The 27,718-nt window shown below is 63.1% G+C and overlaps 4 protein-coding genes across 12 annotated transcripts; 3 read left to right on the forward strand and 1 right to left on the reverse strand.

Moving 5' to 3' along the window:
- Positions 1–71: 71 nt before the first annotated feature.
- On the forward strand, positions 72–6,935 carry GAS8 (growth arrest specific 8). The gene is made up of 11 exons (XM_064671093.1): positions 72–197; positions 664–747; positions 1,713–1,910; positions 2,059–2,265; positions 2,574–2,628; positions 3,230–3,435; positions 3,643–3,810; positions 4,103–4,189; positions 5,124–5,333; positions 6,390–6,455; positions 6,693–6,935. Exons 1-11 carry the CDS (start codon positions 195–197, stop codon positions 6,840–6,842), a joined length of 1,434 nt encoding a protein of 477 aa, XP_064527163.1. The 5' UTR covers positions 72–194; the 3' UTR covers positions 6,843–6,935.
- Positions 6,936–7,069: 134 nt separating this feature from the next.
- Positions 7,070–10,607, reverse strand: LOC135422094 (5-hydroxyisourate hydrolase-like). 8 transcript variants are annotated; one of them, XM_064671097.1, is made up of 8 exons: positions 9,764–10,602; positions 9,518–9,673; positions 9,301–9,445; positions 9,049–9,224; positions 8,889–8,978; positions 7,675–7,817; positions 7,349–7,484; positions 7,070–7,227 (listed from the first exon to the last, which is right to left on the reverse strand). In XM_064671097.1, the coding sequence occupies exons 1-8, from the start codon at positions 10,025–10,027 to the stop codon at positions 7,138–7,140; spliced, it is 1,200 nt and encodes a 399-aa protein (XP_064527167.1). In that variant the 5' UTR covers positions 10,028–10,602; the 3' UTR covers positions 7,070–7,137. The 8 variants fall into 8 exon arrangements, 7 of the variants coding, with proteins under 7 accessions (XP_064527167.1, XP_064527166.1, XP_064527165.1 ...); XM_064671096.1 differs by having other exon boundaries at positions 7,070–7,484; positions 9,764–10,607; XM_064671095.1 differs by having other exon boundaries at positions 9,301–9,673; positions 9,764–10,604.
- Positions 10,608–11,222: 615 nt separating this feature from the next.
- LOC135422079 (B-cadherin-like) lies at positions 11,223–17,518 on the forward strand. 2 transcript variants are annotated; one of them, XM_064671064.1, is made up of 15 exons: positions 11,226–11,434; positions 13,260–13,456; positions 13,532–13,642; positions 13,772–13,927; positions 14,004–14,148; positions 14,259–14,434; positions 14,519–14,647; positions 14,727–14,912; positions 15,002–15,246; positions 15,331–15,473; positions 15,939–16,163; positions 16,269–16,487; positions 16,588–16,718; positions 16,853–16,996; positions 17,085–17,518. In XM_064671064.1, exons 1-15 carry the CDS (start codon positions 11,293–11,295, stop codon positions 17,295–17,297), a joined length of 2,562 nt encoding a protein of 853 aa, XP_064527134.1. In that variant the 5' UTR covers positions 11,226–11,292; the 3' UTR covers positions 17,298–17,518. The 2 variants fall into 2 exon arrangements, with proteins under 2 accessions (XP_064527135.1, XP_064527134.1); XM_064671065.1 differs by lacking the exon at positions 15,939–16,163 and having other exon boundaries at positions 11,223–11,434.
- A 999-nt stretch (positions 17,519–18,517) lies between these two features.
- Positions 18,518–27,630, forward strand: LOC135422080 (cadherin-1-like). The gene is made up of 17 exons (XM_064671066.1): positions 18,518–18,630; positions 18,661–18,732; positions 18,847–18,961; positions 22,439–22,671; positions 22,765–22,896; positions 22,980–23,135; positions 23,208–23,352; positions 23,468–23,640; positions 24,066–24,194; positions 24,303–24,488; positions 24,568–24,812; positions 24,919–25,061; positions 25,166–25,390; positions 25,927–26,148; positions 26,235–26,365; positions 26,460–26,603; positions 26,714–27,630. The coding sequence occupies exons 2-17, from the start codon at positions 18,676–18,678 to the stop codon at positions 26,924–26,926; spliced, it is 2,649 nt and encodes an 882-aa protein (XP_064527136.1). The 5' UTR covers positions 18,518–18,630; positions 18,661–18,675; the 3' UTR covers positions 26,927–27,630.
- The last annotated feature ends 88 nt before the right edge of the window (positions 27,631–27,718 follow it).

A 27,718-nucleotide genomic window follows, 5' to 3' on the forward strand; every position in this document is an offset into this window, starting at 1 on the left:
TTCTCCCCGGTGCCCCCGGTGTCCCCTCGATCCCGCCCCGGATCCCCCGCCGGCCCTGCCCCCGTTGCTAGGGCGGAGCGTGGCGTTGCTAGGGGGCGTGTCCGTCCGCCACGCAACTCTCGCGAGATTTCACTTTCCTCTCGCGACATCTGCCTGACCGTTGCCGGGAGACCGCGGCGCCAGCGGCCGCCGCCATGGTGAGAGCGGGCCCGGGCCCGGGCCCGGGGGAAAAAAACAGGGCGGCTGCTGAAGGGTCCCCTGGAGCCGGGGGTGTGGACAGGGGGGAGCAGTGGGGCCCGGCGGGGCCCGGCCTGCCCCGGTCGGACTTGGCCCGAGCCCCGAGGGCTGGGGGCCCCGGCCCGCTCCGCTCCCGGGGAGGGTACAGAGCCCCTCGGCGCCGTTCCCAGCGCTGCGGTGACGCTTCTGAGCTATTACTTTGGGTACAGGTGTTTTGTGGACCTGAGCCGGCAGCGGTGTCACATGAACCACGGAGGTCCTGGGTGGTCCCGGAGGCTTCCAGCCTCCTTGCAGGGCCTCTGGCTCCGTGTCACTGCTCTGGCACCGTTCCTGCCGTGAGAGCAGGGATGCTCCGGGGCTGGCACGGTGGACCTGAGCAGCACGGCTTCCCTCTCACCCAGTCACCTCCTGCGTTTGGCTTCTCAGGCACCCAAAAAGAAAGGATCGACTAAAGGGAAAGGTCCGGCAGTGGTGGATGCCTTGGACCTGGAGGACATGAGCAAGGAGCAGGTGAGAGATTCCCCAGGCCACCAAGAACAGCTATTGGAACCCCTATGTGGCGCCTGGCCTGACTCTGGGGACAACAGGTGGCAGAGGGTGACAGAGATGAGCAGCCGGGGTTTGTGTCACTGCCTGATGCCTGTCTGGGCTGGGGAGGGGCGTTCTTGCTGTTCCTGGAAAGAGCAGCCACCTCATCCCACCCTCCGCTCTCCTGCCCTGTGTGCTGAGCACTGCTGAGGCACATCCAGTCCTGGGGTCAGTTCTGGGCCACTCACGGCAAGAAAGAGGGGCTGGAGCATGTCCAGGAAAGGGAACGGAGGTGGTGAAGGGTCTGGAGCACCAGGAGCGGCTGAGGCGGGCTCAGCCTGGAGAAAAGGAGGGTCGGGGGGGACCTTCTTGCTGTCTGCAACTCCCTGACAGGAGAGTGGAGCCAGGTGGGAGTCACGCTCTGCTCCCGGGGAACAAGGGACAGGACCAAAAGAGACAGACTCAAGTTGCACCAGGGCAGGTTTAGGTTGAATATTGGGAAAAATTCTTCATGGAAAGGGCTGTCCAGACCTGGCACAGCTGCCCAGTGCTGTGGTGGAGTCCCCATCCCTGGGAGGATTTAAGAGTCATGTAGATGTGGCACTTGGGTACATGGTTTAGTGGTGGCCTTGGCAGTGCTGGGGGAATGGTTGGACTTAATCTTAGAGGCTTTTCCAACTCAAACAATTCCATGATCCAGGAGTATTTAGACACCTGAGAATGGTGTTACTGGATACTGCGAGCCAGAACCCTGTTGCAGGCTGCTGGAAGTGGGATGAGGTTTTGTGATTCCTTTTCCAGAGGCTATTGGGTTCAGTCAGGGACCTCCCCTGCTCTATCCCAATGACAACCACCATGTCCTGCCTGGTTTGGGACATGGAGTCTCCAGAGGCACGTATCCGAGGCCTCCCCTCTGCCTTACCTATTTCTTCCTCTCGGCTGTGCAGCTGCTGCAGCACGTCCAGCGTGTCCGGGAGGAGCTGGACCGGGAGCGGCAGGAGCGGAATTCTTTCCAGCTGGAGTGTAACAGGATTCAGAGCTGCTGGGACATCACTCGCCGGGAGCTGGAGGAGAAGAAAGCGGAGCTGCGGAGCCGGGACCGGGAGATGGAGGAGGCAGAGGAGCGGCACCAAGTGGAGATCAAGGTGGGGGAGAAGGGCTCCATGTGAGCCTTGAGCAGCTCTGAGGAGGAGAAGAAGGGGAAGAGGAGGAGGAGCTGGGAATGTCTTGCCAGCATCCCAGCTTCAGGTGTCTCCTGCTGAACCCTTCACCCAGTCTCTGACCTGTCCTTAGGTGTACAAGCAGAAGGTGAAGCACCTGTTGCATGAGCAGCAGGAGACCCTGACAGAGCTGAAGGCAGAGGGAATCCTGTCCCTGAAGCGGGCCCAGAAGGATCACTGGGACCAGGAGCAGGAGCTGTGGAAAGAAAAGCGCTCCTTGAACATCAAATTGAAAGAGCAGGAGTTGGCCAATGAAGCAGCAGTGACAAACCTCTGCCTGGTACGTCCCTGACCAGGCTGGAGCCACCTGTGAGGCACCTCAGCCACAGGGTGGGAGCAGGGGCAGGATCCTGCCTCCCTGGCTCGCTCCATGGGGTGGGGTTTCTGGTCCAGGAATGGGGAGGAGGGATTCCTGGATGACCCCTCTCCTGCAGCGGGGAGCTGTGAGAGCAGCTGGAGAACCTCCAAGCCACTGTTTGCACCAACATTGGGATCAGAATCCTTTCCCAGGGAGCAGGAGGGAATCCCTGGGGATGGGCTGACTCACGATTTGGTTCTCTCCTCTAAGATGGAGCTTCTCCCTTACAGAAACACGAGGAGGAGATGGCCCGGCTGCGTAGCGACTTCGAGGCACAGGCCAAAGGTCAGAGGAGAGGCAGAACCTGCAGGAGCAGGATGGGGAGAGTTGCTCTGGGCTCCTGAGCAGCACCTCGAGCGCATGTGGACTGGGGGTTCCCTCCAATTCTGGCAATTTTTTCTGTCCTAGTTCTGTTTTTTCCCCTCAGTTCTGGCCAGTTTTCCCTCAAGTTCCAGCTGTTTTTCCCAGTCACTTCTGTCCAGTTTCCTCCCCAAATCTGTCCAGTTTGCCCTCCAGTTCTGGCTGTTTTTTCTCCCCTCCCCATTTTGGTCACTTTTCTTCCCCAGTTCCAACCAGTTTTCCCCCAGCTCTGGCCATTTCCCCTCCCTGGTTCCCTGTGCTGTGGCAGTGCCAGCCCTTCTCCTGTGGGGTGGGATGGCTGGAGGAGCCTTTGTTGTGTCCTCACTCCAGTGTCCTCCTCAGGGGACATTTCAGGTTGTGACAGGCTCACTTGGGGCTTTTCCATGCCCTCTTTCCAAGGATGTCATTCCTGGGCTCAGCCCTCCCCGGGCCCCACAAGGGTCTCGATGCCGATGTGGTGGCACAGGAGCTGGGGCATGGGGTCTGCAGGAGGCCCCCCCTCACCCAGCCCCCCTGTGCCCCCCAGAGATGGATGCCAAGTACAACAGGAAGATGCAGGCGCTGCGGGAGGAGATGGACCTGCGGAGGAAGACAGAGATCCATGAGCTGGAGGAGAGGAAGAACCAGCAGATCAGCGAGTTGATGGGGAAACACGAGGGGGCTTTCGGTGACATCAAGAACTACTACAATGATATCACTGCCAAAAACATGTCACTCATCAGCCTCCTGAAGGTACTGCCTATCCCTGTGCCACCCCTCCACCCAGGGACCACTTCTGCCGGGGTGTCACCTGGATTTGACAGTTCCCAGGTGTTGATGTGGTTGCTGCTGGTGGGCTGAACATTGTCACATGAGCAGGGAGGGTGTCCTGAGGGTGGGGGTGGGTCTCTGAGGGGCTGGGCAGCTCTCAGGAGCCAGTACTCGTGTTCCTAAGAACAGGAGCAGGTGGAGGAGATGAGAAAGAAGGAGATTGTCTTGGAAAAGGAGAAGACAGATGTGCTGCTGCAGAACAAGGAGCTGACGGAGCCACTGCAACAGGCCCAGGAGCAGGTGGCTGAGCTGCAGAAGAAGTTGGCTCGCTATGATAAGGACAAGGAGATCCTGATGGTGCGTGGCCAGCCCAATCCTTTCCTGGGCTCGTTCCTGGAGGGAAAGCAGTGGCCTCTGCCACTCAGTGTGCTGGGATTGCTGGGCAAAGTGAATCCCATTCCTCTTAGCTGCGTGTTTGTGGGATCTCAGATGGGGATCCAGAGAGAGATCAGAGTAGCCCTTGCTGCAGAGAGGTTGGTGTGGGGTTGGCCTGGTTTTCTCTGCTGCTCACTCTCCTCCCTTCCTAGAACACATCCCCAACAGTTCCCAGACAATCACGTGCTTCTTAATGCTCCCTTCCTGCTCACAGAACTCCAAAGCCCGTCTGAAAGTCACCCAGAAGGAACTGAAGGACCTTCAGTGGGAACACGAGGTGCTGGAGCAGCGGTTCAGTAAGGTGAGAGCTGCAGGCAGGGCTGGACGTCCCTTTCCCTCTCCAAACCCTCTACAGAGGACAGGGCGTGGGGGCTTAGCAGAGCCTGTGCTTAGCCGAGGGCTTTCCAAAGCTAATCCCGAGCTGGGCGATAACCGCTGCTCCCAACAAAGCTGCTCCCAGCTCCAGCCTCTCCCACGGTCAGCAGACAGGCCTGGCCTTGTACTTTGCTAAGCAATCGTGCACGCTCCAGTGGGCCCCCCGGGCTACCGGGGGCTGCGTGGGGCAGAGCTGAGAGGGATTGCCACTGGCCTCTCTTGCCGGCGTTCCAGGGTTGCTCCCCTGCTGGTCGGGCGTGGTGGCTTGGGATGAGCCCTGCAGAGTGAGTTCTCCCCCCCACTAACCCAGATAAATCTGTTGAGGCAGGAGAGAGCTCATTTGCAATTCGTAGAAATCCCCAGGAATATGAACATTGATCCGAGGCCTCGTTAACAATCCATCATTAAGACAGCGCCAGATTCAGAGCGTTCAGAAATAGACTTTGGAGGAGAGGCTGTGTCCCAATTAGGACACTTATTAACTAGCTGTGAGCCAGGGATTGCTGCCAGCTGTGGGGAGGAGAGGAGAGACCCCCCCTTTGCCGGGGGGCCCTTGCTGGAGTCTGAATTAGTGCCAAAGGGAGCCTGTTGTGGTGTCCCTTGCCTTGAGGGGAGGAGGAGGAGGAAGGAGAAGCACAGGTGCTGCACCATGGAGGGAGGAAGCTGTGCTGCAGCACCTGTCTTCCCTGTGGGCTGCAGGTGCTGTGGGGAATGGCTGGGCTGAGCTGCCAGACCAGTTTGCTGCCTCGTTTGTGCTCCACACCATTAAGCAGACCCCAGTCAGGCTCCTGCAGGCCCCTCTGTGCCCCCTGAGTTCCTGAGGGTGGTGTGACACCATGCTGTGCCATCTCCTGGAGCAGGTCCAGGCAGAGCGAGATGAGCTCTACCAGAAGTTCACCAAAGCCATTAATGAGGTGCAGCAGAAGACGGGGTTTAAGAACCTGCTCCTGGAGCGGAAACTGCAGGGACTCCTCAGCCTCCTGGAGCAGAAGGAGGTGGAGCTCAGCGAGGTCGTTGCAGTCTCCAACCTCGACCCCAGCGCCCTGTCCTTGGTCTCACACAAGCTGAAGGTACTGGGGACTGGCGAGGGCAGGTTTTGGGGGGCAGAGCCTGCTGTGGAGTGCCCACAGCCCCCAGAATGTGCCAGTCCCTTTCCTGTGTGGCTGCAGCTGCCATGTCACTCCATACTGGCACTCCCAGGGCCACGTGCAGTGCCGCGGGGCATTCGGCTCTGCCTCTGGAGTGGAGTGTGTGGGTGTCAGAGTTTGGCACTGATCTGTCCCTAGATGGGGCCTGTTTGGAGGAGCATAGCCCCAGGCCCTGCGGCACTGCCAACACCCCATGCTGCCACACAGCTGACTGCTGGTGGGTCTGGTGGCTCCCGAGGGCTCTGGGCACAGGGGTTGCACCCAGTGAACCTCATCTGGCCACAAGGGACAGTGCAGACAGGATCCCGGGGCTCTGCGGCATCTGCCATGCTAAAAATACATCTGCAAAGAGCCCAGAGACCCACATTCCTGCAGCCTGCCGCAGCCAGAGCTGGGGAGCAGCGCTGGCTGTGGGTCGGGCACAGACATGGAATGACAGCTCCACTGCCTCGGTGCCCTCCCGCTTGTCCCCATGCAGGTCACCACTGTGAGGGGTGGCAGGAAAGCTCTGGAGTGCCCTGGGAATGGGTAGCATGGCCATGGGACGGGCAGCAGATGTGTCACCTCCCAGCAGGTGGAAGGAAAACACATTCCTGGGATGGCGTCATGGCGTCGGGCTCTCCCGCAGCTGCTGGGGTCCCCGAATTCCTCTGCTCAGCTGCCTTGGGGAGCCTGGCTCCCTGTAATTCCCTCGGTGCCGTGGTGGCAGGGTGGTGCTGCCGTAACAGGTGCTGCAGAGCAGACCGGGATGGCTGTGGTGTTGATCCAGAAGGTCCCTGTCCCTGCCTGGAGCTGGCTGTCCCTGGCAGTGCCAGTTGGAGGGGGCAGGGTGGTGGCCACCTGCCAGGCTGTGCTGCTGGATGCTCTGCTGGCGCTGCAGCTCCTCCGTGTGCTGTGCCACACTGCTCCTGCCTGCAGCATGGCCACCATGTCCCCGGGGCTGGACAGCATGGCCTCACACCCTATCTCCTTCCACAGGATGTGCTCCACTCCAAGAATGACACCATCCAGGACCTGCAGCTCCAGCTGGCCCGAGTCTGCAAGGTGAGGTTGGGAAGGAATCCTGGAGGGATTTAAAAGCTGTGTGGATGTGGCACTTGGACTTGTGGGTTAGTGGTGGCCTTGGTAGTGCCGGGGGAATGGTTGGACTTAGAGGCCTTTTCCAACCCAAACGACTCTGTGATTCCATGTCTGTGGTATGGGGGATGGAAATAGGACCAGGGGGTACAGGAAGCCCCTGCCCTGGGGTGTGGAGGGCTGACGGGGACCCTCCTCTTACAGGCACACAATGACATGCTGCAGACCTTTGAGGCGAAGCTGACGGCCTTCGGCATCCCCCTGGACAACCTGGGCTTCCAGCCACTGGCCTTCCCCCTGCCAGGGCAGGAGCTGGGGCAGGGCCCCGCCGGACTTGTTTCGGTGCCCACCTGACACTGGCCAGCACTGAGGGTCCCACTGGCACACTGGAAGTGGGGCTGTGCCCTGTTCCTGCTCTGTGCCATTAAACAGACCCCAGTGAACATCTTTGGGACCCTCTCCTCTCCAGGGGGACCATGATGCAGCTGGAGGGCTCTGGGCATCCCACCAACCACACCGGGCTGCCCCTGGGGCTCCCTCCTTCACTCCCCAACCAGAAGGTGATTTTTTGAGACAAATGGTGGTGTTTGGAGCCTTTAATGGCATTAGTGGCATCGTTCCTGCATCCCTGAGGGGAGGCTGTGCCCCCCTAACTGCCCCGGTACGTTGTGTAGGAGTAGGGGCTGATCAGCAGTGGGACATGAAGCTTCTGTGCTGGATCAGTAATGGTGAAGATGACCTGAGGGAGAGCAAGGAGGCAGTGGTGGGGATCCCCCTCCCAGAGCCGGGCCCAGGGGGTTACAGTCCCCCCAAGCCCGACCGTGGCCCCAGGCCTGCCCCAGGCTCCCCACACTCCGTACCTCCACATAGGGGTAGAAGCTGGTGTGCCCCAGCCCCTGCCAATACGGTGCTGTCTCAAAGCGCAGCTTGTAGGTGCCGGCCTTGGCCTGTCCCGCTGCCAGGAGGGGCCGGCAGCGCCCATCCGTGTCCGTGTACCTGAAACCAGACCGAGCCAGCCCTGCTGTATCCCCAGAACCTGCCCTGATCATACCCCTGAGCACTGGCCCAGCTGCTGGCAGCCCCCAGGCGAAGGCTGGGCAGCCGGTTGTGCCAGGAGCCTTCAAACAAGCTCATGGGGACCGGCAGCACCATTCCTGTCCCATTCCAGTGTCACCAGCTCTCCTACCTTTGTGCCAGCTCCCTCCACTGCGGCCCTGGCTCCACCAGCTGGTCCAGGCGGATGACAAGGCCAGCTGCCGGCAGCCCTGTGACTGTGTTCAGCACGTGGGTGGTCAGGGAGCCGTTCCCCGCATCAGACATGCTGTCAGCCTGCAGCGGAGGGGAAAGGGGGCCTGGGACCTGTCCTGGCAGCACCGTGTGCCTCCCCTTTGGCTGTGCCATAGCCCAGCCCCCACAGCGTGCTGTGCCCCACAGCTGGGATATGGGCCCCCACCTCCTTCCCATACCACAGGGCTCAGCCCCAGGCACCACAACCACCATAGTGTGGGTGCTGGCTGGTTCCTGCTGGGATGCAGGGCTCTGTGCCTGCAGCAGCACCGTGCTTCCTGCTCACCTGGCTGTCCTGGTGGGCCAAAGCATGGCGGCAGCAGCCAGCCTGGACCCAACAAGGAAGTAGCCCCGTCCCAGCAGCCCCATCCCTGCCCACAGTGTCACGTGCGGGAGGACATTGACCCCCAGACAGCTCTCTGGAGCTGTCTGGGGTCAAGGTCAGAGCAGTTGGGGCAGCTGGGCCCCTTCCTCTGCTGGAGCTCCCAGGCTGGAGTGGGACCACAACTCAGGGCTGCATCCCAGCAGCTGGCACGGTCAGGCAGCCTCCCTGGAACCGGACCAGCTCCTGCTGCCAGCCCGACACCAGCACCGGCTGACATGGAGAGGCACCCCAGCGAGCTTACCTGGCTGTCCTCGGTCCCGCTCAGCCAGGGGCCTGTGGCCGGTGACACTGCGCAAAACACCATCCCTGGCCCTGGCCGCCCTTCCTGGCGCCACAGCCTCTCCCCACAGAGCTGGTGTGGCTGGATGCCGCTATCCTGGCACAAGGCTCCCGCAGAACTGGGTGCTCCTCCCTGGCTGGGCTGAGCCAGCACAGGCAGCTTCCCACTGGGAGCTGTGCCCAGGAGCCCCACTGGCACCCACTCTCCAGCAGTGCTGCAGCCCTGGGGCTGGTGGCCCAGAGCCCGGCGGGAAGATGGGGTGCCGGGCCAGGAGAAGCCGCCGTGGAGCTGCCATCCCAGCCTCACCTCCCACTATGGAAAGCACCTGGAGCGCGTTGGCGGTGCGGCAGCCGGGTGTGTGGGGCTGCTGAGAGCCAGCACCGGCTTCACCACAGCCTCACCCTCCCCGTCTGGGCTGGGTGGGCAGCGGGGGGGCTCAATATCTCACCTGCACTGTGATGCGGGCGGTGGTGGTGGCTTGCAGCCCGTGTCCCCCCATATCGGCTGCCTGGATCTCCAGGGTATATTCACGGACCACCTGCAGTGAGAGGCTTCGTCACACCTGAACTGGGAGTGGGCACTGGGTGGGGGCCGAGCCCGGGACTCACCTCTGCCACTAGCCCTGGCACGGCCACAGAGATCAGCCCGGAGCTTCTGTCTATGGTGAACATGCGGGGCTGGGGCTGCTCCGGTGCCTGGCTCAGGATGGAATAGACCACGACTCCATTGTTGGAGCTCACAGCATCGTCTGCATCAGTGGCCAGCACCCACAGCACTGGCGTGCCTGGAGTAGGTGGTTATTGGTGAGCTGTCCCCACATCCCCCCAGCACTGCCTCTCAGGCAATGATGGTGGTCCCACCTGGCTCAGCTCCCTCTGGCACAGAGCCATGGAAAGCTGCCTGGGAGAAGATGGGTGGGTTGTCGTTTCGGTCAGTGATGGTGATGATGATCTCCATGGGGTCCTCCACAGGCTGCCCGTTGGCTGACACAGCATGGGCATAGAGCTGTAAGAACACAGTCAGCCTGTGTGCAGCCCTCAGGACTGTCCCCCCCTGCTGCAGGTCCCACTCACTCACTGTGTATTTATCCTTCTCCTCCCGGTCCAGAGGCTTCGTCACCTCCAGCCACCCTGTCTCCTGTTCGATGATGAAGATGCCCACAGGGATAGTGTCCACTCCTTGTCCTGTGATGCTGTAGAAAACCTTGGTTTCCTTGTCCTTGTTGGATTTGATCTGGTGATGAGGCATGAAAAGAGGGGTAAGAGGGGTCCTGGTGCTCCAGGGCCTCTCATTCCCACACTCTGTCCCCTAAGGGCCATGTACCTGCACCAGCTTCTTGGGGAAGGGCCCCAGGTCGTTCTCAGGGCAGTTGATGGGGGGAATGACCCAGTCTCTCTTCTGCCGCTGGAGGCCGTGTCTGTGCTCCGGGAAGGTCAGCGTGTCCCACGGGATGGAGAGTGAGGCTGCAGGACTATGGAGGAACATGGCTCTGCCCCGGGGCTCCGGGGTGGCTGTACAGTGCCCCTGGCCCCATTGGGATGGTCCCACCAGGAGGAGGAAGAGGAGGGTGAAGGTACAGCATGACATGGCTGCAGCTGCACTGGCTGCTCCCCCGGGTGCCAGCTGGGGACCTTCCCTGTGGCGTCAGTGACCTTGGCTTCATCCTGCCAGGAAAGCAGTGCTGGCTTTCCAGTGCTGCCAGCGCCGGCGGAGGGAGCCTTATATGGGGGCCCAGCGCATGAGATGCTGCTCCAGGCTGGGGGGGATAAAGGAGCCCAGGAACCCCCCAGGGCACTGTCCCTCGGGGGCCACAGGACCCCCCCCTACTCCAGCAGGGTTGGAGTGCAGACATGGTCCCCCCCGGGGGTCCCAGTGCAGGCCCGGGGGTCCTGTGCAGCCATAGGCAGCAGAGGGGGAGGAGGCACCGGGATTAGCAGGAGGAGATCGGGGGGGGGGGGGGGGGGGTTACTGCAGGGAGTGGTGGGGGGAGGTCAAGGGTTCCGGGGTTCATGGGGGCACCTGGAGGGACACACGGTGGTAACAGGAAGGTACTCAGAGATACCAGGATGCCCGGGCGTGCCCACGGGGCCGTGCAGAGGGGCTGGGGGAAGCAGCGGTGAGGGGCTGGGGGCACCGGGGGGTAGCATGAAGAGACAGGGGGTTGCTTGACAGGTACCGGGCAGTGCCTGAGGGTTGTTTGGGTCTACCGGGGGTTTCCAGGGGGATACCGATGGGTGCCCCAGAGGTGCCGGGGATGTCCCCAAGGGGTAACGGCGGGTGACCGGGGGTTAACGGGGCGGGGGGGTATCGCGGATTGTCCAGGGTTGCCGAGAGCTTCCAAGAGGCTACCAAGTGGTGCGCGGGGGTTCCCGGGAGATGCTGAGGGTGCCTGGGTGATACTGAAGGTTGCCGGGGGGTCTCAGGGGAGTACCAGCCAGTGCCCGAGGGGTATCGGGGGGTGCCCGGGATAAAGGAGGGTACTGGGGATTGCCAGGGACTTCCAGGGGGTACTGGCGATGCCCAGGTGGTAGCGGAGGTTGCCGGAAGGGTGCCCGGGTGATAACGGGGAGTACCATGTGGTATCAGGGGTTGCCAGAGGTTTCCAGAGAGGTACCGGCGTGTAACGGGGATTGCTAGTGGTGGCGGGGAGGTAACGGGGGGTACCCGGAGGGTCCCAGGAATAATGGAGGGGTCCCGGGGATTGCCGGGGGATGCCCGGAGGGTGCTGGGGCCGGTCTCCGGGGCGGGGCGGGGCGGTACCTGCGCGGCCACCGCCTCACCTGGGCGGGACGGGGCGGGACGCGGCGGGCGGCGGCCGGAGCGGCGGCGGCGGCAGAAGCAGCGGACGGGCCATGCGGGGGCCGCGCTCCGGGCTCTGCCCGCTCTCCATCTTCATCCTTTTCCTCCTCCCCCCGCTCTTGCCGGCAGCCGCCCCCTCCCCGGCCCCGCCGTGCGCCCCCCCGGGGCTGCGCCGCGAGCTGTTCCCCACACCAGGTAACTCACACCGTCGGGGCGCGGCGGCACCGGGACCCCCGGGGCTACCCGAGGACGGGCTGGGGCCCCGATCGGGGCCGGGATCGGGGCTACGGGCACTGTGGGGGCGGCAGGGCCCCCCTTGCTGCCGGGATCGGGCCCACTTTGCCCCCGGCCGTGGGGCCGCTGCTTTTCGCGGGGACCTCGCACTGCCCCGGGTGTGGGATTGGTGGGAGAACCCGGTGTGGGACTGGCGGGGGTCCCCGGGTGTGGGACTCCGCCATGGGGCCGGCTGGGCTCCTGCGCTCTAGGGCTGTGGCCCCCCTGGCCGTGGGGCTCGCTATAGGGCAATGCCCCCCTCCTCGGGCTGTGGGACTTGGCCATGACGCTGGCAGTGCCCTGTGGGACTGGTGATGCCTGTCTGGCCCCACGGGGCTGGTGGCGGCGATGCCGGCGCCTCTGGCCCAGCCATGGGGCACCCGCCGGCAGCAGGGCTGGGTCTCTGCAGGGTGGGTGCCCAGCGCCGCGCTGGCCATCGGGATGGCCTCGGGGCCACCCTTCTCCGGCCATGGCGTGCGGGGTCCAGCTGGCCCGAGGCCGGGCAGGGGCCCGAGCTGGCATGGGGACTCAGGGCTGGGTAGGGGCCGAAGCTGGGCAGGGTCTCGCTGCCAACTCTTGGCCCGGTGCTGGCGCTTGGCCTGGGCCTGTTGCCCTCTTCGCTTGGAGGCTCCTGGGGGATTTGGGCTGCCCGGGAACGCGGCCGGAGCCAGCGCTCGGCTAATGGCCGGGGGGGCACTAAAAGCTCTCCTTGGCGGTAAGTGCCAGGGAGAGGCCTCGACCTCCGCTACCACATCCCGCTTCTCATCTCACTTCCATCGACTGAGCCTGCCAGGAATGGAGCTGGGCACTGCCAGGCCCCCGCCGCGGGCAGGGTCTGGGGTCTGGCCGTGCCACTGCGACCCCCCTCCGTGGGCAGCACATGGCCCAGGCACCGACCGTATGGCTCCGCCTCGGCACCCAGCGGGCACGGTGCCATGTGGGCTCTGCAAGGAGGGACCCCGGGGGCACGGTGGGGTTACCCCCTGTGCCGCCCGGCCCTTTGGTGGGGAGAAGTGACGTGTGGCACAGACGGAGACTGAGGGCTCCCCGGGGCTGGGGGCTTCCCCGGGCTCCTTGTTCCCCAGACCTGTTTCCCAGGGTGAGTGAGATCCCTCCAGCCCCCCTTACCGCGTCCATCGCGGCTGGGAGGGGCCCCGGCACTGCCCTCGGAGCTCGGTCGCTGCGCCCCCGGGCTCGCTGCCTGCCCGGTGTGGGGCAGCCGTGGAGCACAGCTCTCCCTGCCTCATTCCATGCTTCCCGCAGCCCCCCCAGATCCGCTCCCCGACCCCCCCGGGCCGCTCGGCCGCCCAGAGCTGGCTCAGCTCCGCTAATCCCCTAATCCTGGCCCCGGGGGGGTGCGGAGTCAGGGCCATGTCCAGCACGGGGGATGCAGCGTGGGAGGGGGGGAGGGAGATTCAGAGCCCAATGTCCTGGCCACGGGGGGTTGGGAGCCCCTAGGGGGGTGACACAGCACCGGGAGGGGGCTGGGGCAGGGCTCTGCCCGCCCAGGAATTTCCCATCATCTGTGAAACAAAGCCGAAACTTCCACCGAAACTTCCACTGCACTCCCGTACGGCTCCCGGTGTCCCTTACCCCGCTTCCACTGTCCCCTGCCCCACTCCCAGTGTCCCCTGCCCCATTCTGCCTCGGGACTCTGGGGGATTGCGGGTCCTGGAGCTGGTGGTTGCTGCCCGGGCGTGCTGGGGGACAGGTCCCCTCCCAGCCTCCTGACCCTCCACCCTCGCAGGGAGCTCCAGAGGCTGCACGGGGCCGTGCGGGACCGAGGAGTGCGATGTTGGGGTGCAGAAGGACACGGGCCCCATGCAACTGCCGAGGGTGGGCAGAGCACTCGCCATACCCCTCCCAGATGCTGATTCCCCCTGGGATGCCGCCGGCCAGCTGGACCCTGTTCCAGTTCCCATGCAGAGCAGGCGCTCCCCCCAGGTAATCCTGTCCTGTTGTGTTCCCCATCCCCTGCCCCCCTAGCCAGCTGTGCCCTCACTCATCCCGATCCCACAGGAGCTCCCCAGGACTCACGCCGCTCTCAGGAGGCAGAAGAGGGACTGGGTGATCCCCCCCATCAAGGTTCCTGAAAATGAGAGGGGCCCCTTCCCCAAAAAACTGGTTCAGGTAAGAGGGGGTTGATCTGAGCTGGAGGTCTGGGCACAGAGGTGGGTTCTGGGATGTCCATCCCTGCTGCATTGGGGCAGGGTGTGATGTGGTGGGGGGTACTGACCCCCTCCCCATGTGTCCTCCCAGATCAAATCCAACCGGGACAGAGACACCAAGATCTTCTACAGCATCACAGGGCAGGGAGCAGATGCCCCCCCCGAGGGCATCTTCACTATTGAGAAGGAGTCAGGCTGGATGAAGGTGACGCAGCCGCTGGACCGCGAGCACATCGACAAGTACCACGTAGGTCCCTGCTGGGGTGCACTGGGGGGTGTCAGAGTACCATGCCAGATCCCCTACTCACCCCCCTGCCCCACAGCTCTTCTCCCACGCCGTGTCTGAGAATGGGAAGCCAGTGGAGGAGCCGATGGAGATCATTGTGACCGTGACGGACCAGAACGACAACAAGCCCCAGTTCACGCAGGAGGTGTTCAGGGGCTCTGTGCTGGAGGGAGCTCTGCCAGGTAGGACCCTGAGCCTTGGGGGAGCTCTGCATCCTGCCAGCCACATCCCTCAGGGACAGCCCTGGGACCATCCCCCCACACCCCGCTCACCGAGACATCCCTGTCCCCAGGCACCTCCGTGATGCAGGTGACAGCCACGGATGCGGATGATGCAGTGGAAACCTACAATGGTGTCATTGCCTACTCCATCCTGAGCCAGGAGCCACGGGAGCCCCATCCCCAAATGTTCACTGTCAACCGGGGCACTGGCACCCTCAGTGTCATCGCCAGCGGCCTTGACCGGGAGGTGTGTTCTGTGGCACTGCAGGGTGGGGGTCCCAGCCCCAGGCAGGGGACTGACAGGGTGTCTGTCTGTCTCCATCCCCGGCAGCGTGTGCGGGAGTACACACTGACAGTGCAGGCGGCTGACCTGGATGGCGAGGGACTGACCACCACGGCGCTGGCCGTCATTGAGATCGCCGACATCAATGACAATGCCCCTGAGTTCGACCCCAAAACGGTAACGTGGGCCCCCCACCGGGTGGGACCCTCCTCAGTGCCCTCCAGGCCATGGTGCTGACAATGGCCCTGACCCGCAGTATGAGGCAGCTGTGCCGGAGAACGTGGCCGGGCGGGAGGTGGCCCGGCTGGCTGTCACCGACCTGGATGAGCCTGGCACGCCGGCGTGGAGAGCCATCTACTCCATCCTGCGCGGCAACGACGGCGGTGCCTTTGCCATTGCCACTGACCCTGTCACCAATGAGGGCATCCTCCGCACAGCCAAGGTCTGTGTCACCACTGTGTCACCCCATTGCTATCCACAGTGGGGTCCTGCCTGCCCCCCTCTCACTGCTCCTGTCCCCCCCTCTCCCAGGGTCTGGACTACGAGGCAAAGCAGCAGTTCATACTCCACGTGGCAGTGGCCAATGAGGTCCCCTTCGTTGTGAAGCTGCCAATGGCCACCGCCACGGTCACGGTCACTGTGGAGGACGTCAATGAGGCACCAGTGTTCGTGCCGCCGGTGCAGCTGGCCACGGTGTCAGAGGATGTGCCACCGGGGCAGACCCTCACCTCCTGCACAGCCCAGGACCCCGACAAGGCACAGGGGCAGAAGATCAAGTAAGTGGGGACAGGGTCTGAGTCGAGGTATGGGGGGTCTCCACTGCCCCCTGCCATGGCACCAGCTCCCCTGTGCCCTCCCAGGTATCTGGTGGGACATGACCCAGCGGGGTGGCTGGCCGTGCACCCCGACAACGGCCTGGTGACAGCACGGGACCACCTGGACCGCGAGTCCCCCTTCACGAAGAACAGCACTTACATGGCTTTGCTGCTGGCCGTGGATGATGGTGAGGGACATGAAAGGGCCCTTGTTCCCTCTCCCACGTGAGGGGCACGTGCTGCCATTGCTGGGAAACACATCCCAGCCTCCAACATGGAGCAATGCTGCCTGGCCCCACCCCTGCCTGGGGCATCTGTGGCCCCACGAGGATCTTGGGTTTGGGACTTCCCCCTTCAGCATCGCTTTCCACTGTCCCTACCCTTGCCTGGAGTATCCCTGTCCCCGTGAGAATCTTGGTTTTGGGGCTCCCCTCTGTCCCCACCCCTGCTTGGGGTATCCACATTCTTGAGAGAATCCTGATTTTGGAGGTCCTCCCTCCAGCATCATTCTCTTCTGTCCCCACCCCTGCTTGAGGCATCCCCATCCCTGTGAGAATCCTGATTTGGGGTCTGACTGACCCCGGCTCAGTCACCCATGTCCCCATGAGGGTCCTGGTTTTGGGGTCCCCCCTGCAGCATCATCCCCCCTCCAGGCTCACCACCAGCCACGGGCACAGGGACACTGCTCCTCACCCTGCTCGATGTGAATGACAACGGCCCCGAGGCCGAGCCACGGGACATCACTGTGTGCCAGCGCAGCCCCGAGCCCCAGGTCCTCACTGTCACCGACAGGGACCTGCCCCCCAACACCGGCCCCTTCCGTGCCGAGCTCACCCACGGCTCGGGGGACAGCTGGGCCGTGGAGGTGGGTGACACAGGTAACGTGAGGGCTCCAAAGGTAACGTAGGGGGTCCTTGACAGAGGCAGCTGTGCCACATTTGTGTGCCCAGTGCGTCGCCCACAAGCTCCCTCGTCTCCCACAGGTGACACAGTGACCCTGCGGCTGGTGGCAGCGCTGGAGCCAGACACCTACAGTGTGTACCTGCGGCTGCTGGACCGGCCGGGCAGGGCCCAGGTGACCGTGGTCACCGCGCGGGTCTGTGCCTGTGAGGGGCCAGCGCAGGGCTGTCCCCAGAGACCCCAGCCCGTCACCGCCCTGCCCTTCGTCCTCGCAGCCCTGGGCGCGCTGCTGGCCCTGCTGCGTGAGTGGGAGTCCCGGGAGTCCTGGGGCTGTGGGGATGTCCCCAGCATTGGGCACTGTGGGCGACACTCGTCCCTGCTGACACCTCTGCTCCCCCCCAGTCATCCTGCTGCTGCTGCTGCTCTTCGTGAGGAGGAGGAAGGTGACGAAGGAGCCTCTGCTGCTGCCTGAGGATGACACGCGGGACAACATCTTCTACTATGGGGAGGAGGGTGGTGGCGAGGAGGACCAGGTGGGTATGGGGAGTTTGAGGGGCCTGGTGGCAAGGAGGACCAGGTGGGTATGGGGAGTTTGGGGGGCCTGGTAATAGTGAGGGCAGCCTGACCCTGACCCTGTGTGTGTGTGTGTGTGTGTGTGTGTCTCCAGGACTACGACCTGCGGCAGCTGCACCGGGGGTTGGACGCCCGTCCCGAGGTGATCCGCAATGACGTGGCCCCCACCCTCCTGCCAGCCCCACAGTACCGACCCCGACCCGCTGACCCTGATGACATCGGCACGTTCATTGAGGAGGTGAGTCTGGAGTTTGGGCCCAGGGAGGTGATACCCACATCTACACCAGCTCAGGGGTAAAAAGCTCTGACTCCTCTGCCCCTCCTAGAATCTGAAGGCAGCCGACACGGACCCCACAGCTCCCCCCTATGACTCGCTGCTGGTGTTCGACTATGAGGGCAGTGGCTCGGAGGCCACCTCGCTCAGCTCCCTCAACTCCTCCAACTCCGATGAAGACCAGGACTATGACTACCTCAACGACTGGGGCGGCCGCTTCCGCAAGCTGGCTGAGCTCTATGGTGGCGGGGAGGAGGACGATTAGGGACCCCTGCCTCGCTGCCCCCTGCCTTATCGCTGCTTGTGCCTTGGGGATTCCCCCCCCGCCATGCCCTCCCCCCCCCCCGAGCGCAGCCCCCTCACCTCCTTGCCTGTGTTTTTGTGGTTATTATCTATTTTTTAAGGTATGGAATGACAGCGTGCGATGCTGCAGATGAGGGGACGGCAGCTGGGTCAGTTTTAATAAAGGATTTGGTTTTTTAGACACTCCAGGTTCTGTGTTACTTTGTGCCCTGGGGGTCAGTGCTGACCCCAGCCCCTCAGTGACCCCCCTAGCCCTGTCCCCCCTTGCCCACCCCAGTGTGGGTCCCACAGCACAGCAGCAGCATCACCTACGCAGGGGCACTGCCCGTTGCCCCCCAGGGTGTCTTTGTCTCTATGGGGTGCTGGTGGGCAGGGGCAGGATGCTGACCCCCCACCCTGTGCTCCAGGGCATTGCTGGTGCCAAATCCCTCCCGCCCTGGCAATCCCCCCTGTGCTAAGGCAGCTGGAGGCCAGCAACCCCCCAGGTTGTCACCCTAGGGTGCCCAAGGGTGCTGGCATGGGTGGGCATGGCAGCCCCCAGCCCCAGCAGGACCCTCAGCCCTGCAGTTCTCCCACTGGCTCCAGGCTCAGCCACTGGGAGCCATGGGTGGGGGCAGCTGGTGGCACGAGGCATCCCTGAAGCCGTGCTGTGGGGTCAGCCCTGGCCATGCTGTGTCTGGGGCCAGAGAGGTGAAGGAGAGGACAGGGGGCTGCAGCACCCCAAAGGGCCCTTGCTGCATCGGGGATTCCCTGGGTACAATGTTTGCTCACCTGTAGAGCTGGGACCTGTGGGGCCATGGTGTGGGGACACCCTGGGGTGCTCCTGACTCCTGTCATCCACCGACAGCCCCTGCTCCCACAGTCCTGGATGGGCACCCACGGAGAGCCTGGGCTGGGTGCTGAGAGTATTGGGGTTGTGGGGGGTCTGGGGGTACCCAGGTCATGCAGAGCATCGGGGGTATTGGGGATACTGGGGGCTGGTGGGGTACTGCGGGTACCAGGGGCTGAAGGGGTATCAGGAGTACCACGGTACTGGTGAGTGGTAGTACCGTGAAGGGTGTTGGGTGTAGCGGGATCCCGGGGGCGCGAGGGTCCAGGATCCCGGGAGTACTGGGTTCCCGCGTACAGGCGGGACGGTACCGCCTCCCATCGGGGCGGGACGGGGCGGTTCCCGGGGGGGACCAGGACCTGCGGGGCGGGATCGGGATCGGTTGGGACCCGACGCACCTGCGGCTTTGCAGCAGCAGCTCCTGATCCCTCCGGCACCCACCGGCACGGCACCGGCACTAGCACCGGCACCAGCACCGGCACCAGCACCGGCACCAGCACCGGCACCAGCCATGGGGCGGCGGGCGGGCTGCCCAGCCCCGCTCTGCCTCCTCCTCCTCCTGCTCCAGGTGAGCCACGGGATGGGGCGGCAGGACCCTGCCCGGGACTCCGCCAAGACCCTCCCCGGGGCAGTGGGACCCTGCCTGGAACCCTGCCCGATGTTAACGTCTCACTCTGGGCAGAGCGGGCACCGGCTGTGCCAGCGGGCAACGCCATGCCAGCCTGGCTTCACCGCCGAGACCTTCGCCCTGACCGTGCCGCGGGACAGCGTGGCAGCAGGACGGGCCCTGGGACGAGGTAAGGACATGGGGATGCATGGCTGTGAGGGACAGGGAGGCTGTGGGAATGTGGACAGGACCGTGGGGACGGGGATGGGACCGCGGGGACGGGGTGAGTGTGTTGGACAGGAGTGGGCAATGGGGGACATGAAGCTGTGGCTCTGTGCCTGAGTGATTCTTGGGTGAGCATGGGGACGTGCTCTGCCCAGTTCCATGGGGACAATGCTGTGGCAGTAGGGATGGTGCCATGGGGGCAGTTCCATGAAGGTGGAGATGGTGCCATGATGGTGGGGACGGTGCCATGGTGGTGGGGACAGGCTTGCTGTGGTGGCAGGTGACACTGGGGACAGAGCTGTGGTGGCGTGTCCACACACAGAGGTAGGGCTGCAATGAGGCCACCAGTGGTCCCAATATGGGCACTGGTGGTCCTGCAGGACGGGACGGCACTGTGGCACAGGGGCAGTGGGTGCCGCTCCCCGGGGTGCGCCGGCGTAGGCGGCGCTGACTCAGGCGCCGGAGACCTGTTGGGGCCGGCAGATTGGGGTGTGGGTGCACAGGCGCCCATCCTGCCCCACGCCTCACCTGGCACCCAGGGTTCACCGAGGCAAACTCCCCTTTGGCCCCCCAGTGCAGCCCCCCAGGGTGGCTCTTGGCAGGGGGATGGGCACTGGGACGGGCACTGGGTTAGGCTTCTCAGGTTTTGGGGACATTGGTGTCCCACTGTGCTGGCACCAAAGCCCTGTCCCAGTGTGGCGGGGGCACTGGGGAGAGGTGCACCCAGAGAAGCAAGTACTGGGGGCCTGCTGCCACTTTGGGATCCCCAAAAGGAGCTCTGTGGGTATTGGGGCTGCACAGCAGTTGGGCCGTCGCCATCTGTGCCAGTTCATGGCTGACGGTGGTGTGCCAGGGTGGTTGAGGTGGGCACAGAGCTGAAGGGTACTGAGCACCCCGCAGTGTGCCAGGGGCTCCCAAACACCCTTGGTTCCAGAAAGGCTTTGCCTGGGTGAGCCAGGAGCCAAACCCTGCCCCACACCCCAGGAATTGCATTTGTTGGCTTTGTGGTTGATCATTAACAGAGTCGCCTGCGCAGAAACCGATGTCCATCGGGGCTGTGCCTGATACCAGGGTGACGGGGCAGCCCTGTGGCACAGAGACTTCCTGGAAATCCCATGTTCTTGCACCAGCACTCTCAGTTCTCGGTCCCGGCACAGACAGGGTGTGGGAGGAAGGAAACGGCCGTCTGCCCGTGGGGGCTGTGTGTCACCCAGTGATTCCTGGCTGTGCCACGGCGATGCCAGCCATGGGGTGGCCAAGTCTGGTGGGTGTCAGGCCATGCCGTGCTACACAGCAGCTCAAAGCCCTCGGCCAGGCTGAGGAGCCGGCCTGTAATTAGCCTGATGAGTTGAGCGCGGTGTTTTCCCTCCAACAGGTCCAGACAGGCCCCGTGCGGCGCCGGGGCGGCGAAACACCTGTGCGGGGGCTGCGGCCTCCCCGGGGCTCTGCTCCGTGGGTCTGGGGGCTCAGGTGTGGTGGGGACGTGGTGGGGGCTGGGATGGTCCCCGTCAGCCCTGGGTGGGGAAACCTCGAGAGTCTGAAGTCACAGCGAAACTAGGGTGACGTCAGTCATGGGACGTGCCACCCGCAGCACTTTCACCCCAGGGTGAGCCCCCCCGCCCTGGCACTGCTGGGGTGTTGGCACCACTAGTGGTGGCATTGCAGGGGTGATGGCACCTGGCTTTGCCCATGCTCAGCCCTGTCAAGACCCCATGGGATGTGGGGTGGCTTTGGGGGGCTACCCTGGTCCCCTGTGTGGGATCTCAGGTCCACACCCTGTTTGGCAGCCTGGTCATGCCAGAGTCTGGTTGTCCCAGCGCCCTGTGGGGGAGCGGGGGGAAACAGATGGAAAGTGGGGGGGATCCCACTGTGGGACCCTCTGAGGTCTCCTCTCCTCCCACCCCATCATTCCCAGAGAGGAGAGAGGCCCCCGGGCTCCCAACCTCAGGGAAGGGAGGGCTGAGGACGGCTGGGGAGGGCTCTCCTTCAGCCAAACTGGAAAAACAGGTTGTGCATGGCCAGGTGGGAAGGGAGGGAGCAGGAGAGGGGGGAGCGGGAAAGGGGGAGCAGGCACTGAGCACCCAACACTCGTTTAATCCAGTGGGGGCCGAGCACTGCACACTCATTACACCCAGTGTGGGGCTGGGGGCCTCACGCTGCCCCTCGCTGCACCCACCCAGCACCGTGCCAGGGCCCAGAGCCAGGCACTGTGCCTGTACCCGTGGGTGCTGAGTGCCTCCTGTTCCCCACTACGGCAGCACCCGGCCTGTCCCGGCACGTTCCTGCCCAGCCGGCCCCACCGGCTCCCCCCACCCCCAGCCCTGGCCGGGGGTCCTGCCGTGGGGCTGAGCAGGGCTGGCATCACACCTGCAGGTTCCCATGGGCTGGGGCGGGGGCATCGTGGTGGGCAGGGGGGCAGCGATCACTCCCCCTCCATCCCACAGCCACCCCCGAATTCCTGAGCTGCACGTGGGCTGATGTCACCCCCACCGGTGCCTTCCACCCTGGGCACGTCCCCTTCCCGCGGCGGGTCATGCTGGGGGACGGCAGCCGCTGGCTCTAACAACCCTCTCCAGACAAAGGCTGTTTGTTCAGGAGCTGCGGCCGCGCGGCACCGGTTCATGTGATGCCGGCTGACCACCTCTGCCTGCTGGCCTGGCTTGTGCCACACCCAATGTGGTGCCAAGCCGGTGACATTGGGACCTTGCCTGCCCCGGTGTATGGCAGGTGCCTGCTGTGCCTGGGGTTGGGGGTCCCAGAGGGTACCTGGGCAGGCTGGGTGCACCAAATGCCAGAGGTGCCCTGGGGGTAGCACCTTCTTGCTCAGAGGTTAATGTCCAAATCCCACAGCATGACACATCCTCGGCTGTCTCTGCTGCAGATGTGTGGTCACAGTCCCCAGCCACATGACCTTCATAGGTCACTGTATCCCACCTGCAGTGCCTGAGCTGCTGGGACACTGGGTGCCAGCATAGGTGAGCAACTGTGCCCTTGGTTTTATCAGAAAAGCAGCCAGAGCAGTGGCACCTTCTGCCTCAGGCATGGTGGTGGTGACATGCCACACCCGGAGACATGCTGTGCCACAGGGTACACCTGCATGGGGGTGTGCCACGTGCCATATGTGGGGATGTGCCATGTGTGGTGCCGTGCCGTACACGGTGCTGGGGACAGGGACATGCTGTGCCAAGTGCCACTTGCCCTATTGTCACTGTCCGGCTGGGATCCTATGGCACTGCTGGTCGTGCAGTGCCCAGTCCTGGACCAAAGCCAGGGCAGGGATGCACCACGTGCCATGCCCAGGACAGGATCCTGGCAGGCTGTGTGTGGAGCATCCCTGCTGCCCCCTGTGACCCCACGGTCCCCCCTGGGCCCCTGAGCTGTGGCCACGCCGTGTGTGCCCATGTCCCCGGGACACCCTGCCCACCTGCTGTCCTGTCCCCAGTGAGCTTTGTGGACTGTGGAGAGCCGCACTGGGCCGCTTTCCTCCCGGACGACACACGCTTCAAGGTGAGCCGGGATGGCGTCGTTTCTGCGGCCCGGCCCCTGCAGCTCCAGCGGCGGGAGATCACCTTCACCGTGCACACGTGGGACACTGCAGGCAAGAGGCACTCAGCCAAGGTGACCCTGCGCCGGCAGTGGCACCAGCACCACCGACACCACAACCAGATGCAGCAGGTAAAGCACAGACCCACTCGCTGGGGTCACGGCAGCCCCTCTCCCCGGTGCTCAGCAAGGTGCTGGCACTGAGCAGAGCCATTCTCCCTGCAGGACACAGCACCTGACGTGCTGACCTTCCCGGAGCACAGACTCGGCCTCCGGCGGCAGAAGAGGGACTGGGTCATTCCCCCCATCAACTGCCCCGAAAACGAGCGGGGGCCCTTCCCCAAGAAGCTGGTGCAGGTACATGGCCCTGAGGGGACAGGGTGTGGGAATGGGAGAGCACCAGAACCCTTCTCAACCCCATCTTCTCATCTCACTGCCAGATCAAATCCAACAAGGACAAGGAGACCAAGGTTTTCTACAGCATCACAGGGCAGGGAGCGGATACCATCCCTGTGGGCGTCTTCATCATCGAGCGGGAGACAGGGTGGCTGGAGGTGACGAAGCCTCTGGACCGGGAGGAGAAGGATAAGTACATAGTGAGTGAGTGGGGACCTGCAGCGGGGGGGACAGTCCTGGGGGCTGCATGCAGGCTGACTGTGTTCTTGCAGCTCTACTCCCATGCTGTGTCAGCCAATGGGCAGCCTGTGGAGGACCCCATGGAGATCATCATCACCGTCACTGACCAGAATGACAACCGGCCCGTCTTTACCCAGCAAGTCTTTGTTGGCTACATCGAGGAGAACGCCAAGCCGGGTGCGTGGGGAACTCTGAGCTGGGACCACACAGAGCCCCGAGCAGGGGCAGTTCCAGGGTGTCCAGTGGGTTCTGTCTCATGAGTAAAATCTCCCCGGCTTGTCCCGATGTCCAGGCACATCCGTGATGACCGTGAATGCCACGGATGCAGACGATGCGGTCAATGTGAACAACGGCATTATCAGCTACTCCATCCTCAGCGAGGAGCCCAAGGGCATGCAAGAGATGTTCACCATCAACCCCGAGAAGGGCATCATCAGCGTCATCGGCACAGGGCTGGACCGGGAGGTGGGTGCCCTTGCCATGTCCCAGGGGAACCTGCGGCACCTCTGCAGAGGGACATGCCAAGGGGAGACTGGGGATGCTGAAATCCTGGAGTGCGTCCAGTTCAGGGACTTGACATCCCTGGGTCACCATCCCCAGCTCTGGGGGTATCTGCAGCCCTGAGCCCATCAGGGGCTGTGCTAGGGACACTGCATGGACCCCCGGCACTGCTGAGCCATGAGTGCCATCACAGGGACTCCCAGTCCTGCTAAGCCCCAGGAGGAGGCACATGCCAGCCCCTCGGATGGGCAGTGGGGACGTCGACTGCATCTGTGCCAACAGGGAACAGTGAAGCCAAAGAAGGGTGGAGGTGCAGGCAGGCAATACCCAGAGGAGGGGATCATCCTGGCCCCCACCCCTGCCCTAACCTGTGTGATTTTGCCCTGCAGACCACTCCCAACTACACACTGATCATCCAGGCTGCAGACCAGGAGGGCTTCGGCCTGACCAACACTGCCACTGCCATCATCAAAGTCACTGACACCAATGACAACCCTCCTGTCTTCGACCCTGACATGGTACCCCCCGGCCCCACAGCCGCTGCTCTCCATGGGCATCGAGGCATAAGCCCCCACACAGGGTGCTTGAGGCCACAGGGGTGACCATCACTGTCCCCGCTCTTGCAGTACGAGGGGTCAGTGGATGAGAATGACCCTGGGGTGGTGGTGGCTCAGCTGCACGTGACAGACCAAGACATGCCAGGCTCCCCGGCCTGGAAGGCCGTCTACCGCATCCAGAGTGGGGACCCGATGGGTGACTTCAACATCACCACTGACCCCAAAACCAATGATGGGCTCCTGAAAACCGCCAAGGTGGGTACCAGTCTCATGCGGCCACCTCAGCACCAGCCACCTCCCTTCTGGCACCACCCAGCTCCTTTCCCTCCCCCAGGGCCTGGATTACGAGACCCAGCAGCAGTACCACCTTGTGGTGGTGGTGGAGAATGAGGTCCCCTTCTCCGTGCCCCTGAGGCCTGCCACGGCCAGTGTCCTGGTGACGGTCAGGGATGTGAACGAGCCCCCCATCTTCGTGCCCCCAGTCAAGAAAGTGGAAGTGAGCGAGGATGTGCCAGTGGGCTACCAGGTCACCTCCTACACAGCCAAGGACCCTGACAAGGACCAGAGGCAGAAAATCACGTGAGTGAAGGGTGACAGTGGCAGAGGACTGTGCTGGGGTGCATGAGGGGTTGTGCTGCATTGGGTGTGCCTTCATCTCCCCCTGCTGACCACTGGCTCCCCCCAGGTACCGCATGGGCAGCGACCCTGCGGGGTGGTTGACCATTGACCCCGAGACTGGCATTGTCACAGCAGCACAGCCACTGGACCGGGAGTCAGCGCATGCCATCAACAGCACCTACAAGGCCATCGTCCTGGCCATGGACAGCGGTGAGGGTGACGGCCACGCCCTGGGGAGGGGGCTGCTGCACCTCTATCCCCCTGCGGCTCCTGGGGCCCCTCCCCAGGTGCCTCACTGACTCTCAGCCCCACAGGGTCACCACAGGAGACTGGCACAGGGACACTGCTCCTCCTCCTCCAGGATGTGAATGACAATGGGCCTGTGCCAGAGCCCCGGAACTTTGACATCTGCAACCGGCAGCCTGAGGAGCAGATACTGAACATCGTCGACAAGGATCTGCCCCCCAACACCTTTCCCTTCAGGGCAGAGCTGGTGCACGGCTCCAGCATCAACTGGACTCTCAAGATGACTCCACCAGGTGGGTGCCATCTGTGCTGGTGCAGGGCCCATAGCGGGCATTAGGCTGGGGAAGTGCCACAGGGCCAAGTCCTGTGCTGGTGCCAAGGTTGACCCTAAACCAGAGCTGGGGGAGGGTCTGGAGCACCAGGAGTGGTTGAGGGAGCTGGGGGGGCTCAGCCTGGAGAAAAGGGGCTCAGGGGGAACCTTCTTGCTCTCTCCAACTACCTGACATGAGGGTGGAGCCAGGTGGAGGTCAGGCTCTGAACCTCGGGAACAAGTACCAAGAAAGAGGGAGCGGCCTCAAATTGTGCCAGGGGAGGTTTAGGTTGAATATTGGGGAAAATTCATTCATGGAAAGGGTTGTCAGGCACTGGAACAGGCTGCCCAGGGCAGTAATGGAGCCATCATCCCTGTCTCTGGGGGATCTAAAAGCCATGTGGACGTGGTACTTGGAGACATTGGTTAGTGGTGGCCTTGCCAGTTCTGGGGGAACAGTTGTACTCAATAATCTTGTGGAGGCATTTTCCAACCCAAACAATTCCGTGATTCACCAAGACCTGGTGAAGCTGAACATGAGGAAGGAGCTGGAGCCAGGGGAGTACAGCGTCTTCCTGAAGCTGCTGGACGCCCAGGGCAAGGATCAGATCACGCCGGTCAAAGCACAGGTCTGCAGCTGCGAAGGGCCAGCCAAAAACTGCGAGCGCCGAGCATATGTCGCCGGGGGCATGGGCGTCCCCGCCATACTGGGCATCCTGGGGGGCATCCTGGCGCTGCTCAGTGAGTACCATGGGAGGGGGACAGACAGGACAGGGACAGGGCTGCCCTTGACCCGCTGCCCTGATACCCTGTCCCTCTGGCCACAGTCCTGCTGCTGCTGCTGCTGCTTTTCGTGAGGAGAAGAAAGGTGGTGAAGGAGCCACTGCTGCCTCCCGAGGATGATATGAGGGACAATGTCTACCACTATGACGAGGAGGGTGGCGGCGAGGAGGACCAGGTGGGATGGCTGTGCCTACCAGCCCCTGCCTGCTGGGTCCCAGTGGTGGTGTCTGTGGTTGTCCCTTGAGCCTTGTCTCCTCGTGTCCCCCCAGGACTATGACCTGAGCCAACTGCACCGCGGGTTGGATGCCCGTCCTGAGGTGATCCGCAATGACGTGGCCCCCCCACTGATGGCTGCCCCCCAGTACCGGCCCCGGCCTGCCAACCCCGATGAGATTGGGAACTTCATCGATGAGGTGAGTCCTGAACGAGAGAGTCCAGGAGGTGACACCCCCATCCATCCCAGCACAATTGGGGTGCCCCCAGTGCAGGGTGGACAGGCACTGACCCCTCCACCCCCCAACAGAACCTGAAGGCGGCCGACACGGACCCCACAGCTCCCCCCTACGACTCGCTGCTGGTGTTCGACTATGAGGGCAGTGGCTCGGAGGCCACCTCGCTCAGCTCCCTCAACTCTTCCAACTCCGACGAAGACCAGGACTATGACTACCTCAACGACTGGGGCGGCCGCTTCCGCAAGCTGGCTGAGCTCTACGGCGGTGGGGAGGAGGAAGATTAGGGACTCCCAGCTGCCCCCACCTCATTTCACCCCTCTGGACTCACTTCGGTCTCTGCCCAGGGGTGGCCAAACCCCCCTCCAACACCCGCTCAACCCAGTGCCCGTGTTCCCCTCGCTGAGGGAGGATCGGTGTCACCGTGGATGGCGGGGTTTTTGGGGAGTCTGCGTGTTTCCTGGCCCCCTTGGCTCAATTTGGGCCATTTCCCACCCTGGAGCTGAGGTGCTCCCAGCTGAGGAGGTCAGGATCAGCTCCTCCCTCACTTTTCTATGGACAAAAAGGGTTTCTCTGGCAGTCTTCAAAATACCTCGTGCTCCCATCCCCGCACAGCTGCTCTCCCACCGCGCTCCAATCATGAACCCGGCGCTGGAGCAGTGGCGTGAGGTGCTCGATCGACACAGACCAAAGATACGCCCTCGCAGGGAATTGTATTTGCTGGAGTATGTACAGGCAGATTTCTGTTTTTCTGTATCCCAGATTATGGCTTGATTTCCTCCTGTATCATGCCAGGTGTAATTAGTGTGCAGTCAATGAAAGGTGCTTTCGGAAATCAAAGGGCTTTCCCGAAATCCTGACCCTTGTGTTTAGCTGTTGTATTTTTTTATCATGAAAAAAGGGTCTGATGTGAGCTGGGAAACCAGCCTTGGCCAAGTGTTGATTGTATTGTTTTTATATAAAATTGAAATAATAAATTCTTTTAGGAAAACCTCTCTGCGTGAGGCTCTTTTGGTGCTAAAAGCTTTACGTCCCCCACAGTTGTAGCCATGGCCCTCTCCAAAAGGCAGGTGGGAAAT

The sequence above is a fragment of the Pseudopipra pipra genome, chromosome 14, assembly GCF_036250125.1.
Source record: "Pseudopipra pipra isolate bDixPip1 chromosome 14, bDixPip1.hap1, whole genome shotgun sequence".
In the NCBI taxonomy this organism is placed as follows: domain Eukaryota; kingdom Metazoa; phylum Chordata; class Aves; order Passeriformes; family Pipridae; genus Pseudopipra; species Pseudopipra pipra.